The sequence below is a fragment of the Eumetopias jubatus genome, unplaced genomic scaffold, assembly GCF_037043125.1.
Source record: "Eumetopias jubatus isolate StellerSeaLion01/CBP00866 unplaced genomic scaffold, mEumJub1_p1.0 scaffold_16, whole genome shotgun sequence".
Lineage (NCBI taxonomy): Eukaryota > Metazoa > Chordata > Mammalia > Carnivora > Otariidae > Eumetopias > Eumetopias jubatus.
The window spans coordinates 93,899,660-93,920,852 of record NW_028274822.1 but is presented as its reverse complement, the minus strand read 5'-3'; the positions used below and the strand labels follow the sequence as shown (position 1 = coordinate 93,920,852).

General features: G+C 42.6%; 1 protein-coding gene across 1 annotated transcript in view; it reads right to left on the bottom strand.

The window, feature by feature from the left end:
• The window catches only part of LOC114202366 (uncharacterized), a 38,076-nt gene extending 17,840 nt beyond the window's left edge, over window positions 1–20,236 (bottom strand). The window contains exons 1-2 of the mRNA XM_088019296.1: window positions 19,637–20,236; window positions 3,068–3,268 (exon numbers count right to left, since the gene is read on the bottom strand). Of these exons, the coding sequence (XP_087875422.1) occupies window positions 3,068–3,268; window positions 19,637–19,669 (234 nt within the window). The 5' untranslated portion in view covers window positions 19,670–20,236. The remainder of the gene's footprint in view (window positions 1–3,067; window positions 3,269–19,636) is intronic.
• Between the last annotated feature and the right edge of the window lie 957 nt (window positions 20,237–21,193).

The window sequence follows — 21,193 nt, the reverse complement described above, 5'->3', positions numbered from 1 at the left end:
GAGAAAACATTTACACATCACTTTTCTGATGAAGGACTTGAATCTCGAATATGTAAAGAACTCTTAAAAATCAATGGCAAGGGGCGCCTGGGTGGTTCAGTCGGTTAAGCGGCTGCCTTCGGCTCAGGTCATGATCCCAGGGTCCTGGGATTAAGTCCCGCATTGGGCTCCCTGCTCAGCGGGAAGCCTGCTTCTCCCTCTCCCTCTGCCTGCCTGTTGCTCCCCCTGTTTATGCTCTCTCTCTCTCACTATCTCTGTCTCTGTGTCAAATAAAAATAAATAAAAAATCTTTAAAAACAAAAACAAAAACAAAATGTAATTATATATTAAAAAAAAATAATCAATGGCAAGAAAACAACCCAATTAAAAATTGGGGAAACGATCAGACACAGAACAGATACTTCACCAGATATTCAGAGAGCAAAACATAAAAGATACCAAATAATACTAGCTATAGGGAAATGCAATTCAAAACCACAATGAAATACCACTTCACATGTATTAGTATGGCAAAATTTTTACAAACCTGACAATACCAAGCAGTGGCCAGGACGAGGAGCAACAGAAACTCTCATTCACTGCTGGTAAGAGTGCAAAATTGCACAGCCAATTTGGAAGACAGTTTTTTACAAAGATAAATACACTGTTACCATACAATCCAGCAATCATGCTCCTAGGTATTTACCCAACTGATGGGAAAACTCATGTCTACACAAAACCCATAGATGAATGTTGGCAGCATTTGTAATCACCAAAAACTGGAAGCATCTGGATATCAAGACTTACTATAAATAAAGATAGTGTGATACTGGCCCAAGGACAGAAAAGTGGACCAAGTGTAGACAGCAAGATGGACTCACTCCTATCAAATGGTAATGCAAGCAGCCAAGGGTGTTGCTGTTAAGACCAGGTATCATGGAAACCAGCAACCAGAAATGAAAACCAGCAGAACAAGAAGAGGCCAGCAGAGGTCCAAGACTGATTAAACTCCTTTAAAGATTCATATATTGAGAGAGAGAGAGAACACGGGGTGGGGTGGGGGGAGGCAGAGGGAGGGAGAGAGAATCTTAAGTAGAATCTCCACTGAGTATGGAGCCTAATGCAGGGCTTGATCCCAAGACCCTGAGACCCTGACCTGAGCCAAACCCAAGAGTCGGACACTTAACCCGCTGAGCCCCCCAGGCACCCCTGATTGAACGCCTTTAACAAGAAGATTTTGCAGCACACTGTCTCATTCCTGTCTGAGCGTATCAGAAAGGGAAGTGCTGCTGCCGCAGGCTCTGCCCACCTGATCTCTGAGCAGAACAGATTCTCCACAGCTTGAACACAGTCAGGAGCATGTGGCAAGAGTGACCTGGGCCAGACCGGGGCCTCATCTCAACTGTGCACTCACGCACAGACTCTGCGTTTGGTTCGCTCACTTCTCACTCCTTGCTGTATCTTGTTTCTTGTGTGACTCTGTACTATGCTTTGCTCTGTTAAATGAAATGTCATTGAGTTTGAAATCCTGAACCTGCTTCACAATTATGTTAGCCTTGTTTTCTAACTGAATAAAGCTGACACAACCCGTGTGTACCTTCATAGTGTGCTCATGACACCAATGGAACAAAATGAAGAGTTAGGAAACCAAACCATACTTATGGACACCTGACACATGACAAAGGTGGCACTGAAGAGCCAGAGGTTGGAATCAATCGCTTCACTGGGACCAGGATAATTGGATAGCTCTGTGAAAAAAATAAATCTTTGACTCCCACCCACACCAAACATAAAAATTCATTCTAGATACATTATAAATCTAAATGTGAAAGGTAAAATAATAACAAAGAAAAATGTCTTCATGAGCTTCAGATAAGAACAAAGTACTTAAATTGGACACAAAAAAGCACAAGCAATAAAAAAATTTATGAATCAGAATAAGTTAAAATCAGAAATATTGGTTCATCAAAAGACAGCATTAACAGAATGAAAAGGGAAGCAAAAAAAAAATATTGAACAAGAGTTAATGCTATTCATACTGAAATATTTAGAGGAGGCATGATTATATCTGAAATATATTAAGAAATGCACCAAAAATAAGATGGGTTAATGGATGCATAGAGAGAGAGACAAAGACAGATAATGTGATAAAGCAAGTATAGTAAAATGTTAATGGTAAATTCTGGGTGATGGGTACACAGAGGTTTGCTAAAATCCTTTCTACTTTGCCCTCTGTTTGAAAATTTTTATAACACAATATTGGAGGCAAAAGAAGCACCCCAGGTAAAATTTGAATATGGATTTGGTATCAAGATAGTTTTAAACTTTCATGTGCAGGCATCACTGAATCTTGTTAAGATGAAGAGTCAATTATAACAGGATTGAGGTGGGACATGATATTCTGCATTTCTAACAAGCTTCCAGAACATTAAAAAAATTCATTTAAACCAGTAAGAAAAAAGACAGAAAAACCAAAGGTAACAAAATGTCAAATAAACATGACAAAAGGTACTCATCCTCTTTAGCCAGCAGGGAATGCAAATTAAACCCATGAAGAGACACCACCATACCACCACCAGAATGGATCAAATTCAAAAGACTAACGATAGAAATTGTTGGCCAAGAATGTGAAGTAAATGGAACACTCAAACACTGCTCTCCTAGCATGAGCTGGTAAAGATAAGAGCATGGGTATTTAATGAAACAAAGTGCTTACTGAAAAATAAACAACATAGCAAGATACATGTGCCACACCATTAACATAAATTAAAAATACATACACAGCAATAACAATACATATTTTGTGAACACATATAAACAAAACAAATCCATAAAGAACAAAGTAATTTTGGGGGGGTGGGGAAGGAGACTGAAATTGAGTATGGGGAAATCAGAAAATATGTAATAAAGATAGATAGGGACCTTACACAAACCAATGATGATTACAGACTATGAGCTGAAAAGCGATTAACTTAACCCTAAGGATCTCCATCCCTCTCCCCACCAAAAAAAAAAAAAAAAAAAAAAAGAGAGAGAGAGAGAGAAGTACTGAAGAAAAGAAGCAGGAATAAACAAGCAAACAACTCACTCGAGACTGGGTGGTTTTTGGCTGCTCCTGGGAAATAAACAGCCACTCTAGAACCTGCTCTGTCCTGTGATTCTTGTGTCTTTTCCAGGGTCCTCCAGGGAGAAGCCTGTGGTCAGGAGTCCCTTTACCCAGGACGGATTCCTGACCTTGCAGCTCTCTGGCTCTGTTGCATGAATTCTCTTGTTCCTGGAGAGGTGGAACCTGTGGACACAAGAGCAAATTCGCTTTAATGACCAGCATTCCGCTAGGCCCCAACCGCAGTCTCTTCTGTTGGTGAACACACTCACAGGAGACCAGGCTGGATGTTCTGCACGCTGTGTTCAGTGTCGCTGTGGGGCAGAACCCAGCGCAATGATGACAGTCCCCTCCCCACACTCTGCACAGGTACCCAGGAACCCTGAAGTTGAAGCAGCCACCCTAAGAGTTGAACAACTTCAAGCAGTCACTTAAATAACACAATGCCAGATGCTAGAGAGCAACAACTCTTAGGCTGGGTGTATACAAGCCATAGATTTCAAATGAGCCAGAATGAGTTAGAATTTCTTCCCTCACTATTTAGATGTCCATCAGCAATTCACTTACTCTCTCTCACGGAGTCTTACTTTTTGCTGTGGTGAACACTGGGAGTAGGGTGGCATCAGGTAGCAGTGCAGTTTTTTAATCTCCCAAGAACTCCCAATGAATGCAAATGAGAACAATCACAATGGTACAAGAAACAGCCCATAGACATCGACACCAAATCAACACAGTCTAGGTGACAGGGTCTCTTTACAAACATCAAGATAGATGCAGAGGTGACCCCAGAGCAGAGGACAGATCCCAGGAGAGAAGAGTGAGCAATGAGGGAAGATTCTGACGGGCCACACACTGCAGATCCCCAAAGTCACCAATAATGTGTGCCCCCAATGGGAGAACAATCCCAAAGTCACTAAGTGACCTGACAGCACTGTGGCTACCTAAGAACATGGGAATTCGAAAAATAACTGGCAAACAGTCCTTTCCAGACACACAGATCTTTGCTCTGAGAGAAAAGTGCTAAAAATAGTGCCCAAATTGCTCAACACAGAAGATTACGGTAGTGAGAGGAATGACAGATAGAGACAGCGGATGGGAGGGGAGGGGAGGGGAAAGGAGGAAAGAGGGGAGGAGGGGAGAATAGAGGAGAGATCCAGACAACTAGAGGGAAAGGACCGAGAAGGGAGAAAGGCTACTAGACAGTAAGAGGTAAGCATTCAGCTCTTATTCCAGAAATTAACAACAAAATATGTAAATGTGAGAGAAATACATTAGAAGACAAAGCATGTTGAATTCTAGGAAGCACAGGGCTAGAGGCAGAAAAAAGGGCTTCCTGACAAGGCTTAGCACTTAGGTTGAGTTTGTTTCCATCTCCAAAAGAATCACTGAAAAGATGAACTAGGAACAGTAAAAATGGTGACTTCTGCAGGAGGGAAAGGACAGGGCAGAAGGGATGGAAGCAAGTCAGTTTCTACTTTTGAATCATGTATAAACATCTTACATAATCAAAAAGAGGGAGGGCAATCCCTAAAGTTGCAAATAAGTGTCCCCAAATATATATGTTTATCAAATTGGAAACAAAACTACAAGAGAATAATTTTTCTAACTGATCTTTAGATAAAATGAGGTACAAAGACATATTTAACCTCATTTGGTATCCTTGTTAGTGAAAATAAATTATAATTTTAAAACCATTTTATGTGCACTGTAGGATATGACAGTTATATTACTATTATTAAGAACCAAGATATCTGGGGGCACCTGGGTGGCTCAGTCGTTAAGCGTCTGCCTTTGGCTCCGGTCATGATCTCAGGGTCCTGGGATCGAGCCCCGCATCGGGCTCCCTGCTCCACGGGAAGCCTGCTTCTCCCTCTCCCACTCCCCCTGCTTGTGGTTCCCTCTCTCGCTGTGTCTCTCTGTCAAATAAATAAAGAAAATCTTTAAAAAAAAAAAAAAAGAACTAAGATATCTAGATTTAACAGATATATTCATAACATTCTATCATAAAACAGCAGAATATACCTTCTTTTTGAATATACATGGAACATTCTCCAGAACAGATCACATATTAAGCCATAAAACAAATCTCAACAAATTCAAAAAGACTGAAGTCATTCCATGCATCTTTTCTGACCACAATGCTATGAAACTAAAAATCAACCACAAGAAAAAAATCTGGAAAAAACACAAATATATGGAGGTTAAATAACATACTACCAAACAATGAATATGTCATCTAAGAAACCAAAAAGAAAATCAAGAAAATACATGGAGAAAAATGAAAATGAAAACACAACAGTCCAAAATCTCTGGGATGTTTTAAGAGGGAAGTTCAAAACAATACAGGCCCACTTCAAGAAACAAGAAAAATCTCAAACAACAAATCATACATCTAAAGGAACTAGAAAAAGAACAAACAAAACCCAAAACCAGTAGAAGTAAGGAAATAATAAAGATTATAGCTGAAATAAATGAAACAGAAACTAAAACAAACAAACAATAGAACAGATCGATGAAACCAGGAGCTGGTTCTTTGAAAAGATCAACAAAATTTATAAACTCTTAGCTAGACTCATCAAGAAAGACAGAGAGAGAGAGAGAAGACGCAAATAAAATTAGAAAAGAAAGGAGAATTAAAAACTAATACCACAGAAATACAAAGGATTATAAGAGAATATTATGAAACATTATATGCCAACAAACTGGACAACCTAGAAGAAAAGGATAAAATCCTAGAAACCTCTAAACTCCCAAAACTGAATCAGGAAGAAATAGAGAATTTGAACAGATTGATTACCAGTGATGACATTGGAATGAGTAATCAAAAAACTCGCAACAAACAGAAGTCCAGGACCAGACAGCTTCATAGGTAAGTTCTACCAAACATTTAAAGAAGAGTTAATATCTATTCTTCTCAAACTATTCCAAAAAATAGAAGGAAAACTTCCAAATTCATTCTATGAGGCCTGCATTACCCTGATCCCAAAACCAAATAAAGACACTACAAAAACACAAGAACTACAGGTATCTCGGATGAACACAGATGTAAAAATCCTCAACAAAATATCAGCAAATCAAATCCAACAATACATTAAAAAAATCATTCACTATGATCGAGTGGGATTTATTCCTGGGTTGCAAGGGTGGTTCAATATTCACAAAGCAATCATCAATCAACATGACAGATCACATCAACAACAGAAAGAATAAAAACCATATGATATTTCCATAGATGCAGAAAAAGCATTTCACAGAGTATAACATACATTCATGATAAAAAACTATCCACAAAGTAGGTTTAGAGGGAACATACCTCAACATAATAAAGCCATATATGAAAAACCCAGAGCTAATATCATACTCAATGGTGAAAAACTGAAAGCTTTCCCCCTAAGATCAGGAACAAGACAAGGATGTCCATCCTCACCACTTCTATTCAACACAGTACTCAAAGTCCTACCCACAGCAATCAGGCAAGAAAAAGGAATAAAAGTCATCCAGATTGGTAAGAAAAATGTAAAACTTTCACTATTTGCAGATGACATGATACAATATATAGAAAACCCGAAAGACTCCACCAAAAAACTACTAGAACTGGGGCGCTTGGGTGGCTCAGTCGTTAAGCATCTGGCTTCGGCTCAGGTCATGATCCCAGGGTCCTGGGATCGAGCCCCGCACTGGGCTCCCTGCTCAGAGGGAAGACTGCTTCTCCCTCTCCCACTCCCCCTGCTTGTGTTCACTCTCTCACTGTGTCTCTCTCTGTCAAATAAATAAATAAATAAAATCTTTAAAAAAAAAACAAAACTACTAGAACTGATAAATGAATTCAGTAAGGTTGCAGGATACAAAATCAATGTACAGAAATCCGTTGCATTTCTACACACTAATAATAAAGCAGCAGAAAGAGATATTAAGAAAACAATCCCATTTATAATTGTACCAAAAATAATAAAATACCTAGTAATAAACTTAACAAAGGAGGTGAAAGACTTGTACTCTGTAAGCTATAAGACACTGATGAAAGAAATTGAAGATGACACAAATGAAAAAATATTCCATGCTCATGGATTGGAAGAACAAGTGGTGTTAAAATGTCCATACTACCCAAAACAATCTACAGATTTAATGCAATCCCAATCAACATACCAACAGCATTTTTCACAGACCTAGAACAAATAATCCTACAATTTCTATGGAACTACAAAAGACTCCAAATAGCCAAACAGTCTTGAAAAAGAAAAACAAAGCAGGTAGTATCACAATTCCAGATTTCAAGTTATACTACAAAGCTGTAGTAACCAAAATGGGGTGGTACTGGCCCAAAAACAGACTTTTACATCAACAGAAAAGTCAGAAAGCCCCCCCAAAAAACAAGATTATATGGTCAATTAATCTTTGACAAAACAGGCAAGAATATGCAATGGGAAAAAGACACTCTCTTCAACAAATGCTGTTGGGAAAAATGGACAGCAACATGCAAAAGAATGAAACTGGACCACTTTCTTACACCAGACACAAAAATAAACTCAAAATGGATGAAAGACCTAAATGTGAGACCTGAAATCATAAAAAATCCTAGAAGAGAACACAGGCAGTAATTTCTCTAACATCAGCCATAGCAACATTTTTCTAATATGTCTCTCGAAGCAAGGAAAACAAAAGCAAAAATAAACTACTGGGACTTCATCAAAATAAAAATCTTCTGCACAACGAAGGAAACAATCACCAAAATAAAAGACAACCTATGGAATGGGACAGATATTTGCAAATGACATATCCAGTAAAGAGTTAGTACCCAAAAGAACTCAACACCCAAAAAACAAATAGTTCAACTAAAAAATGGGCAGAAGACATGAACAGACACTTTTCCAAAGAAGACATGTGGATGGCCAACAGACACATGAAAACATGTTCAACAGTGCTCATCAGCAGGGACGTGAAAATCAAAACTACAATGAGATAACACCTCACACCTGGCACAATGGCTAAAATCAACACAAGAAACAAAAGGTGCTGGGAGGATGTGGAGAAAGGGGAACCCTCGTGCACCGTGGGTGGGAAGGCAAACCGCTGCAGCCGCTCCGGAAAAGTCTGGAGGTTCCTCAAACATGAACGAATTACCCTACGATGTGGTAATTACACTACTAGGTGTCTACCCAAAGAATACAAAAACATTAATTTGAAAGGATACATGCACCCCTAAGTTTACAGCAGCATTACCCACAGTAGTATGGGAACAGCCCCAGTGTCCATCAATGGATGAATGGATAAAGAAAATGTGGTGTGCACACACACGCACACACACACACACACACACACACAGGACTATCAATCAGCTGTTAAAAAGAATGAAATCTTGCCATTTGCAATGACACGGATGGAACTCAAGAGTATTATACTAAGTGAAATAAGCCAGTCAGAGAAAGACAAATACCATATGATCATATGATTTCTCTCATATGTGGAATTTAAGAAACAAAACAAAGGAAAAAAAAAAGAGAGACAGGCCAAGAAAGAGACTCTTAACTATAGAGAACACATGGTTAGCAGAGGGGAGGAGTGAACCAGGTCCAGGGGACTAGGCGTACACTTACCGTGAGGAGCACGGAGTGGTGTGTGGAAGTGCTGAATCCCTACACTGCACGCCCGAAACTAATACAACATCGCATGTTAATGACACTGGAATTAAAATGAAAAACTAGAAAAGAAAAACAAGGTATCTAGCACATGGCAAAAAAGTTGCAACAGTAAGTTAAACACTTGTACACAAATGTTCATGACAGTATTTATTGGAAACAACCCAAATGTCCATCAATGCATGAATGGATAAACAAAATGTGGTCTATCTGTAAAAGGTTATTCAGCCATACAAAGGAATTAACTACTGATAAATGCTACCACATGGATAAACTTTTGTAGTATAAGTGCCCAACAATTAGCTTTTTTTGACTGTAATTTAAGTGCCTGACAGCAAGCTTTTCATTGTCAAGGCATCCATTTTGAAGACATTCATCTTGGACCAACACGTTGCCAGCTACACAAACAGGCAAAAAACCAGGCTGCCCCTCCCAATAAAGTCCCCCTTTTGGAAAGCACTAGATGACCTAGATAACTGCTCGCTTGAGTGACCCTGGTTTTCCTTTTCTGTGCTCTAATTCCCACCCTTACATTTTAAATAAAGAGTGAACCTGCAAAACACAAGGCACTCCACCCTCAACCCCAATAAAGGCAGAACCCCAGGCCTGAGTGCACACTTTCCCTCCCCATGATCTTGCTGTGTGGCATACCACGAGCCTCCAGGACTTGTGAGTTATAAACCTTGTTTTTCCAACGTTCCCTGATGGTTGTTGCCGAAGTGTATTGTTGCCGGTGTGTCTTGCAACCACAGGAAGAACCGCAAACGCCAGTCCAACCACCACTTTGACTCCACTCAGGGAAATGTCTGGCTACTCACCACATGGGCCCAGGTAAGTGCCCCAGGCCTTCCTAGTCGCTAGCATCACTACTAATAGGAAGAAACGAACACAAAGTAACCCTTAAAAACATGGTGCCAAAAGAAGCCAGATATAAAAGGCCACATCTGGTATAACTCTATGAAATTGGTAAATTCATAAACACAAAGTAGATTAATGGTTGCCAAGGAAAAGGGGAAAAAGGGAATAGGGAGGGACTGCAGAAGGGGACAGAATTTCTTATTGGAGTGATGATAATGTTCTAGAATTAGCGGTGAAATGTGTACAACTCTAAATACTAAAGATGACTGAATTGTACATTTGTTTTAAAGATTCTATTTATTCATTTGAGACACAGAGATACAGAGAGAGAGAGCATGAGCAGGGGCAGAGGCAGAGGGAGAAGCAGGCTCCTCGCTGAGCCAGGAGCCCGACGTGGGGCTCGATCCCAGGAGCCTGGGATCATGACCTGAACCGAAGGCAGACGCTTAATCATCTGAGCCACCCAGGTGCCCCTGAATTGTACATTTTAAAAATGAATTTTACAGTACATAAATTATGCCACAATGAAACTTTTATAGAAAGAGAGTATTTAACTTCAATAACTTTTATTAAATTGATGGCTTTGCGGGAATCATCTTTGTCCAGGTTTACATTTATGTTGCTTCAGGTATTCTTCGCGCTCCTTTGAAGCCATCTCCAACTCCCAGGCAACCATTGCCCTGCTTTTGTGTGTACAGAACTGCCTTTCCTGGACGCTTACTATAAATGGAATCATACCCTATATTGTGTCTGGCTTGTTTCACTTAGTAGAACGCCTCTGAGGTTTATTCTTGTTATAACATGGACCAATAGTGTCCCCTTTATTGCTGAACATTCCATTTTGTCTATACATTCATCAGTTAATCAATACTTAAAATTTTGAGCTACTAAGAATAATCCTGCACATTCACATACAAGTCTTTATGTAATAAACATCTTTTCCTTCATGTTGGATAAATTCCTAGAGGTCAAACAGCTGCACTGTATGGTAGATTTATACATCACTTTTTAAAGAAATTGCAAAATCTTTTCAAAGTGACTGTACCACTTTATATTCCCACCAGCAGTCTATAAAGACCCCAATTTCTCTACTTCCACTGTCTGGTTTCTGCTTAAAGCCATTCCAGTGGGTATAGAGTAGTACCTCGTTATGATGAAATATGTATTTCCCTAGGGACTAAGGATGGTAAGCATCTTTTCATGTGCTTCTTTGCCATCTATAGATCTTCTTTGGTGAAGTGTCTGTTCCACTCCTTTGCCCATTTTTAAACTGGGTTGTCTTCATACTGAGTAATGTGTTCTTTATATATTCTGAATATATTCCTGTATTAGATATATGATTTACAAATATCATCTCAGAGTCTGTGATTTGTCTTTTCATTTTCTGAATGAAAGGACTTTGAAGTGCAAAAGTTTTTATTTTGATGTAATAGTCCGATTTATAACTTCAAAAGCAGAATCTACATATAAGTTTTCTCTTTTTTTGGACACTGTGGTATTGGAGGTATATCTAAGAACTTTGGCCTAACCCAAGGTCACGAATATTTTCCTATGTGTTTTCTTCCAGAAGTGTTATAGCTTTAGCTCTTACATTTAAGTCTATGTTCCATTTTGAGTTCATTTTTTGGTACTGTGTGAGGTAAGAGTCAAAGTTTGTCTTTTCAAAAAATTTTTAATTTTGGTAAAATACATGTAACGTAAAACTTATCTTAAGCATTTTTAAATGTACAGTTCTGTGGAATTAAGTACAATCACAGTGTTACATTACCATAACCACCTTCTATCTCCAGAAGCCTTTTCATCTGTAAAACTAAAACTCCGAGCATCAACCCCCCATTCTCCCCTCCCCTCCCCGTCTCTGACAACATCACTCTACTTTCTATCTATGAATTTGACAGCTCTGAGAAACTCGTATCAGTAGAATCATATATCTGTCCTTTCGTGACCAGCTCATTGTACTAAAGATAATGTCCTCAAGGTTCATCCATGCTGCGGCATGTGTCATAATTTCTTTTTAAGGCTGAATCATATTTTGTGCATATCTGTATCAGCGCACATAGACACACACACGTTTTGTTTATCCATTCATCTTTCAGTGAACAGTTGGGTTACTTCCACCAAAAAGTGAGTAATTAGTAATTTTAGAAAAGTGAAAACTCTGTAATTTGAATTGGAAATACCAATATGAACCATACTTTTTTTCCTTTCCAAAGATTCCTAGGTCTGCCTAGTGAAACAGCCTAGAAGCAATGACATTCTGGTCTCAATTGTGGTCTTTGGGCACATTAACCTACTAAAAGGTATCAGGTTTCCAGGAGGAAAGGTTGATTCCAGATTTGGGACAGGAAATACTCAAATGAACCTAGAATATCTTGTTGGGCCCAAAAGCAAGGAAGCTAGGAAGCCAGCTAAGACTAAAAGAATCATTTCAAAAAGAGCTCAGGACCAAGCTAAAGAGGCTCCCTCTGGCCAAAGCTGGGATAATGTAACCCTCTAAAAGAATAAGCGCTGCAATTGATTCAAACTAACTGAACACATTAAGATTTACGAATTTCTTAATCATACTCAAATTAACAAAAAGAAAAAATCAAACAAAAAACTCATTGCTGTCACCAATGGAGGTAACTACGGCATCAACTCCTTAGTGAACCCTGGCACTTAATGGGAAAGAATGAAGCACGTACCCTGCCATTCCTATATAAATTCAGGACAAGAGTGAAGAAACTGTAAGCCAGCCTCTTGTAGTCCTGCAGCCTGGGGCTCACATCCAACACCTAAAACGAGAATAAATCTGTCCTTTGCAGTACTCAAAAGCAGATGGGAAAAAAGCAAAACTATATGCACATCTGGAGTAAGGTACCTTCATCTTATGCCTTAACTTTTTCCTTCAAAGAATGTTTCTTTCTTTTTTTTTTTTCTTTTTTAAGAGAAAGAGAGAGCATGTGTGCATGCATGAGCAGGTGGAGGGGCAGAGGGAGAGGGAGAGAGAGAATCTCAAGCAGACTCCAGACTCTGCCCAGGGCAGAGTCCCATGAGGGGCTCAATCTCAAGACCCTGAGATCATGACCTGACCCAAAATCAAGAGTCAGTCGCTTAACCGACTGAGCCACTCAGGCACCCCGCTTCAAAGAATTTCCAAGTACAGTGACCAGCACACAAGATAACAAAACTTTCAAAAAACAAGATGACATAAACAAAACTAATGAAAGTCAACATACAACAGAAAGAAACCCTCAAAGACAAATGACACTGGGATCAATGGCCACTGATTATAAAGCACACATCTTATTATATTCAAGGAGATAAAGGCAAACTTTATAATTTGGCCAGGAATTAGACAAATGACTTAGCAAGCATATTTGAAAAAGGAAAAGAATTGGAATGGATGAAATGGATGGGGCGCCTGGGTGGCTCAGTCGGGTTACGCGTCCCTTGATTTCAGCTCAGGTCATGATCTCAGGATCGTGAGACTGAGCCATGCACAGGGCTCCACACTCAGCAGCGAGTCTGCTGGAGATTCTCTCTCTCCCTCTGCCCCTCCCCCATTGTGTGCACACACACTCCCTCTCTCTCTCTCTAATAAATCTTAAAAAAAAAAAGGAAAAAACTTTTAACCAAAATGTTTTTAATAGCAGGTTAGAATTAATTAAAAGACAATTATAGGAAATTATCCAGAAAGCAGCCGTTAAATTTTTTAAAAATGTCAAAGCAATAAACAGTGTGCATAATTCCCAAACCTCTGTAGAGAGAAAAAAGAATACCAAGGCAAGAGAGAAGAAAAAACAAAAACAAACAAACAAAATACAGACCAAGTACAGCAAATAGAAAGCACACAGTAAGATGGCAGATTTAAACACAGACATATTGGTAATTACATCAATCATAAACAAAGTGTTCCATTTAAAATAAAACGATTGACTGATTAAAAACAAACTTACGCTGTTTAAAAAAGACACATCTAAAATATAAAGACAGAAAAAGATACAAAAGCTAAGGACAAAGATAAAACAAGCACTTAACCAAAAGGAAGCTCCAATAGCTATATGAACATAAAATAGAACTTAAGGCAAAAAAGAATCCCTGGAAATTAAAGGTGACTCCACAACCATCAGGAAAATGTAACTTTAAACTTGTCTGGAGAGGATGAGTACCCTGCTCAAAGTCAGCCACGGAGGGGTAGCTGAAACGCAAACCAGCCACCAAGTGACATCCTCTCTCCTCTCCAAGCTGCTGACAACTAAGGGCAGGGCCACTGGGGTTTCCCTCTCCCTGGGTTCCAGGACCATCCCTGCCACTGCCCTTCTCCCTACTGCTGGCAGCCCCCTCTGGCTTGAGCCCTACTGTCCCTTCCCCTCACACAGCTAATTCTATGGATCCTTTGGGAACACAAGCTGTTAAACACCACTCCCTGGGCTTCCTTCTGCCTCAGCTCCAATCCCGTGGCTGCCTGCACTACCACTCTATTCCCTTCTCTGACCCTCCAGGAAGACGTGAGAGGCTGGGGCCAGGGCTGTCTCTAGACCTGTGTACCCTCAGTGCCAGATCAGTACCTGGAATATATAAACAAGGGTTTAGTGAGGGATGTTAGTTTTGAACAAGTAATAATGAATGAACACTGCCACATTTTAACCTTTAATTCCCCAAGAGGACCAGTTTGGGGAAAGCTACAGACAGACAATACGGTAGGCTCAGGACACCAGCCAAGCTTTCTCAGAAAGGCCTCTTTCTAGCAGAATTCCCTTCCCTCCCCCACGCTCCAGCTCACTTCAGTTTTAAATCCCCAACTCCCCGCACTGCAAACTATGAGTATTAGCAGGTCTTGATGGTGGTGGGTTTGACAGTGGTCCATGGGAGCAGAGGCCCTGCCCATGTACTGGAGAACAATGGAGACAAAGGTCGCTGATACAAATAAGTCAACTCCTATTGGAGGAAGACAGAAAGTCTTTTTTTTTTTTTTTTTGGAAGACTTTATTTATTTATTTATTTGACAGAGAGACACACAATGCGAGAGGGAACACAAGCAGGGGGAGAGGGAGAGGGAGAAGCAGGCTTCCTGCGAGCAGGGAGCCCGATGCAGGGCTCGATCCCTCAGGACCTGAGCCGAAGGCAGATGCTTAACAACTGAGCCACCCAGGCGCCCCGGAGACAGAAAGTCTTTCCAAGACCTTAGGAATGGAGGTTCATAAGAAGTGAGTTTATAATAACATATGTAAGGGGGGTGGGGGAGGAGTGTCAACGGCAGAAAGTAGCCAAACAACAAAAGCAAGTGAAAAAACAAAACCGCCAATAAGTGCTCAGCATCCTCAGAGGAAACAAACAAGGCCTCAGTGAAATGTCCCTTCTGATGTTCACCTCCTTTTGCTCCGAATTCATACTCATCCAACAATCTTTTAGTTACTACGTATCACCTTGAACCCGTAAGGAGACACCCAGAATATGGGTCCAGTATATATGTCAGGGGACAGGGGCCCCTCTAGTGTACATTGTATATTATATCCTTTCAGCTTTCAGCCCGTCCCTGAATGGGGTCATCTACATTTAGACAGAAGCCCAGCTTCTCTATCATACTCCAGAGACCAGGCCACATCTACCTACTCACTCTACCCATGGCACCGCAACATACTTAACTGGTCCTGCTTCTGTCATATCCTGGGTCCAAAGGGCTGAAAAGTAACCCCTCACAGGTCAACAATAACCACGATTACAGCCCAGGATGCTGGAATCTGAGCCCTGAAAATTCCCAACCTACATCCTGAGGCAGTAGAGTACACGGACCAAGGAAATGGGAGTAGGGCCACACCACCTGGGTTCCAATCCTGACTCTACACTAACCAATGGCATAACCTGGCTCCTAACTAAAGGCATTAACTAATATCTATACAAGACTTAGCACAAAACCTCACACGTAGTAAACACTGATTATTAACATTTGTTTGGCATGGTAACAAACACAGGACTACTTAAAGAACGTAAGTCACTCCGAAAAACGTCAACTGGCTAAATGAAAAGCATCAGTGGTTCTCAGAAAAGAGGACTCTACTTTCAAACAGCCCCCGGTCTGTCCAGTTTCTCCATTTCTATGGCCCTAGAAAAAACCTCCACTACCCTTCGTCTGCACCACTGCAGTAACCTAACTGACCAGCCCTTTTCTACCACTCCCTGTGTCTACTCCTGTCCATCGACAACCCATTCTTTACTCAGCAGCTGGAAGGGTCTTTGGAAAACCTATGTACGTCACGCTGCCCCCTTTCTTTACAGCTTCTCAGCCTGGTCTGGCCTCTGGCCATCTTGTGTCTGTTTCCCTCCTGCTCCCCCACAACCCCAACCACATAGGCCTTCCTTCCACTGTCACAAAAGCACCAATCCTCTTCTACCTCAGGACCTTGGCAATGGCTGTTCCCACCATGCTATTCTGCCACCTGCTCTGCCTAAGGCTGACCTGGTCTTGTAAGTCAGACCTTGCCTGAACGTCACCTCCTTAGTGGGGCCTTCTCTAATCACCCAACCTTCGACATTACCAGTTTTAATACTAAATGTAACTCAACTCTGACATTTTCTTTTTATCTGAGTAGTTTCTTCATCATTCTTTGTCATCTGCCTCCCTCCACCAGAATGCAAACTTTCCAAGAGCATGGATTCTGTCAGCCTTTTTCAACAGTACATGCCCAGGACCTGGAAGGGGACCTGGTACGTGGTAAGTGCTCAATAAATATCTGGAGAGTGAAAAAATGAGCAAACATTTCAGAAGCCAAAGTGTATGGTTTCTATCTATTAGGATGTTCTTTATCTTGAGAGGGTGAATACAGTCATGTTAAGAACTCAGAGCCAGGAGCCTGACGTGCATGGGTTTGAATTCTGTCTTCTGCTATTTATGCGCCATGTGATTTTGGTAGAACACCATACCCTCTGTCACACTTTCATCTTCTTTCAAAAGGGGCTAACATTAGTGCCTTCCTCATGAGGCTGCTATGAGGATTACGGTTTGTAGAGTGGCTAGAACTTTGCTTCTCCCTCACAACCACCCATGGCTAGAACATAGTAAATACTATGTAAATGTCAACTAGCACTACTGATGCTGGAAAGCTCTCTTTATTCTTTTTTTTTAAATTTTTATTTATCTATTTGAGAGCGAGAGACATCACAGAGGGAGAAGGAGAAGCACATTTGCTGCTGAGCAGGGAGCCCAACATGGAGCTCGATCGCAGGACCCCAAGATCAGGACCTGAGCTGAAGGCAGATGCTTAAGCAACTGAGCCACCCCGGCGCCCCTGGGAAGCTCTCTTTATGTAAGTCCTTCATATGAGTCCTCTGCGTTTTTTTTAGGTTTATAGCAATTTTATCTATCTTATTGCCATTGTAAATAGAATAATTTCTTTCACTGAATTTCCTAAGCAGATAACTATTTGTAAGTAGGAAACCTACTGATTTTTAGTGATTTCATACCAAGGTACCTTACTGGACCCTCCTCAAACTCTTCAGATTCCCACAGACAACTTCCCTAAGTCTCTACACTGCCCTGCTGCCTCGTTCCCATTTCTGCAACCAGTCGCTGTTCCCATCCCTCCACTCCATCTTCTCTTCCTGCCTAACACACATACACACTCACACTCTGTTCTGGAAATATTACCAGCAACACCCACCACTACCGTCATCACTAAATCCAATTTAAACTTTCACGATCTAACGTTACTGGACCTCTGTGGGGTATCTCACATGGCAACTGGTGTTGAGGTTTCCTTTTCTTGAACTCTGGAACACAGGTCTCTTCTCTTCTCTCATCTCTACGGGGCTCTCAGTCTCCAGCCCTCTCCTGCTACCTTCCCTTGTCAATTCCCTGAGCACCATCCTCAGTCCTGTCCTCATTCTGCACACTCCCCTTGAGCTAACTGGCCATACACCAAATCAGTGCAACCTGTCCTCATTCTGCACACTCCCCTTGAGCTAACTGGCCATACACCAAATCAGTGCAACCTGTCCTCATTCTGCACACTCTCCTTGAGCTAACTGGCCACACCAAATCAGTGCAACCTGTCCAGATCTTTCTTTTGAGACACATGCTTACTAATCTGCCCACCAACAAGCAGTGGCTCCAGTCCACGTAAAACAGAAATCTCCACCCACCCCCCAGAAACAACTGACAGTCTTCCCTGACTCAGGGAACACTACCACTCCCAACCCAGGCCCACAGAGCAGAATTCCAGCAGTCATCCCTGGCTCTTCCATTTCCCTCACAACCAGTGCCCAACTAGTTACCAAATCCAGTAACTTTTTAATTTTTTTAAAAAATCTTATTTATTTGACAGAGAGCGAGAAAGGGAACACAAGCAGGGGGAGTGAGAGAGAGAGAAGCAGCCTCCCCGCCCAGCGGGGAGCCCGATGCGGGGCTTGATCCCAGGACCCCGGGATCATGACCTGAGCCAAACGCAGACGCTTAATGACTGAGCCACCTAGGAGCCCCCCCCTTTTTTAATTAATGTTTTCTACATATTTAACTAACTTATTTATTTACTTATTTATCTTATTAACGTATAGGTGATATACAATGTTCCATTAGTTTCAGGAGTACAACATAGTGGCTTATTACATTATGCTCACCACAAGCCTAGCTACCATCTGTCACCATACAACATTATTACAATACCATTAAGAACATTCCCTATGGGCGCCTGGGTGGCTCAGTTGGTTAAGCGACTGCCTTCGGCTCAGGTCATGATCCTGGAGTCCTGGGATCGAGTCCCGCATCGGGTTCCCTGCTTGGCAGGGAGTCTGCTTCTCCCTCTGACCCTCCCCTCTCTCATGTGCTCTCTCTCTCTCATTCTCTCCCTCAATAAATAAATAAAATCTTAAAAAAAAAAAAAAAAAAAAGGACATTCCCTATGCCAGGGGCTCCTGGGTGGCTCAGTCATTAAGGATCTGCCTTCGGCTCGGGATCAAGCCCCACATTGGGCTCCCTGCTCCGCGGGAAGCCTGCTTCTCCCTCTCCCTCTCCCCCTGCTTGTGTGCCCTCTCTTGCTGTGTCTCTCTCTGTCAAATAAATATATAAAATCTTTAAGAAAAAGAAAAAGAAGAACATTCCCTATGCTGTACCTTTCATCCCAGTGACTTGCTTCTGCCTCTTTACCATCTCTTTTCTCAAAAGTACTAGTTTATTTAAACCCTTGTCTTCTCTTGCCTACTGCAGACTATTCCAACCAAAAGTCCTTTGGGAAATCACTTAAATAAATCTCTCTTCCCTAGAGGATAAAATCCAAGTTTTTAAGGCAATCCTCAAACCCCTCTATGATCTGGTCTCTGCCTGTGGCTCTGGCCTCATTTCTTAATATACATTCCGCCACCACCTACAAACCTTCAAATTACATTTCACCAACCCTAAAGTGATCAAAGCTCCCCAACAGACTAGGTCGTTTCAAGCCCCTCAGATTTGCATGGTGCTTCCTTTTCCCAGGCTGACCTTCAGCCCCTTATTCACATTCACCTTCCAAACCTCAGTTAAGAATGTCTTAATCATCCGAGCACTTCGTGGAGGACCCTTCCCTCCAAAACTGACCCTGTGCTGTGTGTCCCCATGTACTTCTGCAGCCTGTTCTGAGTGCCTATTAAGTTACCATTGTCCCGACAGGTTCTCTCGGTCACCGGCCCCACCAGACCTCTGCTCTCACAAAACAGGACAGGAACAACTTATCTTTGCACCCTCAGCACCTGCCCCACGGCCCAGCAAACACAAGACAATAAAAGCTGTTGCGTAAGGAAATACACGAGGACCTAATTTCCCAAATGAGGTCCAAAGAGCTTAGAGATAGATGGCGAGAGACGGTAACCCCTTGTTGAACTCCAAGCTCAGGGTACAACACTGGCGGAAGAGACCGAAAGCTGTAAATTAAAAGTCTGATGACAAGAGGAGTTTCTGGACGGCCTAACAGCCTCTGAAGGAGTCCCAGTGTCTTGGAGGAGGAGTGGGCGGCGGGAGCTCACGACAAACTCCCACCCCGCAGAAGACGGAATGCGCACCCTCGGGGCCCAGGGAGAGCTCTTCAGGAAGGAGAGGAAAACCGCGACTCACCCAGATGGCCGCCGTCCGGACCCTGGTGGCCATCCCCACGGCTGGTTCTGCGCGTCCCGCGGGTGGAGGCAGGACCCGAGGGCTGCCGCAGAGGAAGGAATCGTGAAGGCAGCGGTCTCCCCGCCGCCCCCACCCGCACGCAGGGGAGAGCCCCCCGCCCCGCACGGAGGGAGGGTCCGGGGCCCCAGCACCCGCGGAGCCTCCTGCCCTCACGGAGCGCCGGGGCTCCCGTCTCCCACGCTCCTCCTTCCCAATACACGCGCGGTCGGGTCAGAACACTGTTCCAAGTCTGCGCAGGAGCGAGTGAGGTCACGACGGTCTCTACAGTCCTGCCGCCTTGAAGCTGAAGGGACTGGGCGCGTCGGGCTCCACTAACCCCTCAGCCGGCAGCCGGGGGACTCGGGGGAGACTGGCGGCCTCTACCTCCCGGATCTGCAGTCACATCGGCTCTGGCCTTCCTCCGCCGCGGGTGCTTCGGCCACGACTCTCGAGGAAGACGTGGTCGACCCCCTTCCGCTCGGGTCACCGCGACACGAAACTGACACACACCGGGAAACAGGATTCTCTAGGCCCGGCCCAGCCCATGGCGGCCGTGAGGGACGCACAGGAAACGCGTCGATGCGACCCCCGGGCGGAGCGAACTACAACTCCCAGAAGCCCCTGCAGGAGTTCCTCCGGCGCGGGGCGGGGCGGGCGCCCTCCGAGGGCCACCCGCGGTGGGCGTGCTGCAGCGAGAAGCTCGGGTTCTCTGCGTCCGGACCGTGGGCGCCCGCGCTGTGGGCTTTCGGTACCGCAGAGAATTGCAGTCGTGAACAGCGACAGCACAAAGGCGGGAGTGGTATCAATTGAGGTAAAAATGTTCTAACTCCTCTGCTTTTGCGAAATGGGGAATGTCCAGATTTACACCATAGAAACTCAGAAATTCATAATAACGTGTTAACATTAATGACACTTTAATGAATATTAATTAAAAATTAGTGAGCAGTGGCATTGTTTGACACTTTTCGCGGGCGAAAAATCTTTTAAATGTCTGACTTAATAGAAAACGGCTGGATTCTCATGTTTGCCTCTGCGTTCAACCGGTTGCAAATGTTTCTGTGGAAGTATTTAGAGAAAATCCAGTCTCACACAGGTGTGTAGCTGGAAAAGAACCGGGTATTTTAATATGCATCAGATAATTGTGTATATCCTTGGATAGCACAGGCTAAACAAGGGATACTTCAGTTGCAGTGTACAATCTGAAACCGGATCGGTGAACTTCTACTCTATTACATCAAAATCTCTTTGTCTATCTTGCACTTCGGATAGTCTTATTATGCATGCTTCTGTAACATCCTGAACTAATCATGTGCAAATATTGGTTCACTGACTTATGCAGATCTTCCAAATGTGGACACATTTCACTTTACAATATGAAAAATTGCATTTAATAATATTATCATTGATCTTAAGTATTGGGAAGCTGTGAAATTCAGTGGCAGATACAAGTTTTCCAAAGTTGTACTATTCATTTGAAAACTAATTTTGGGGGGCGCCTGAATGGTTCAGTCCAGTGGT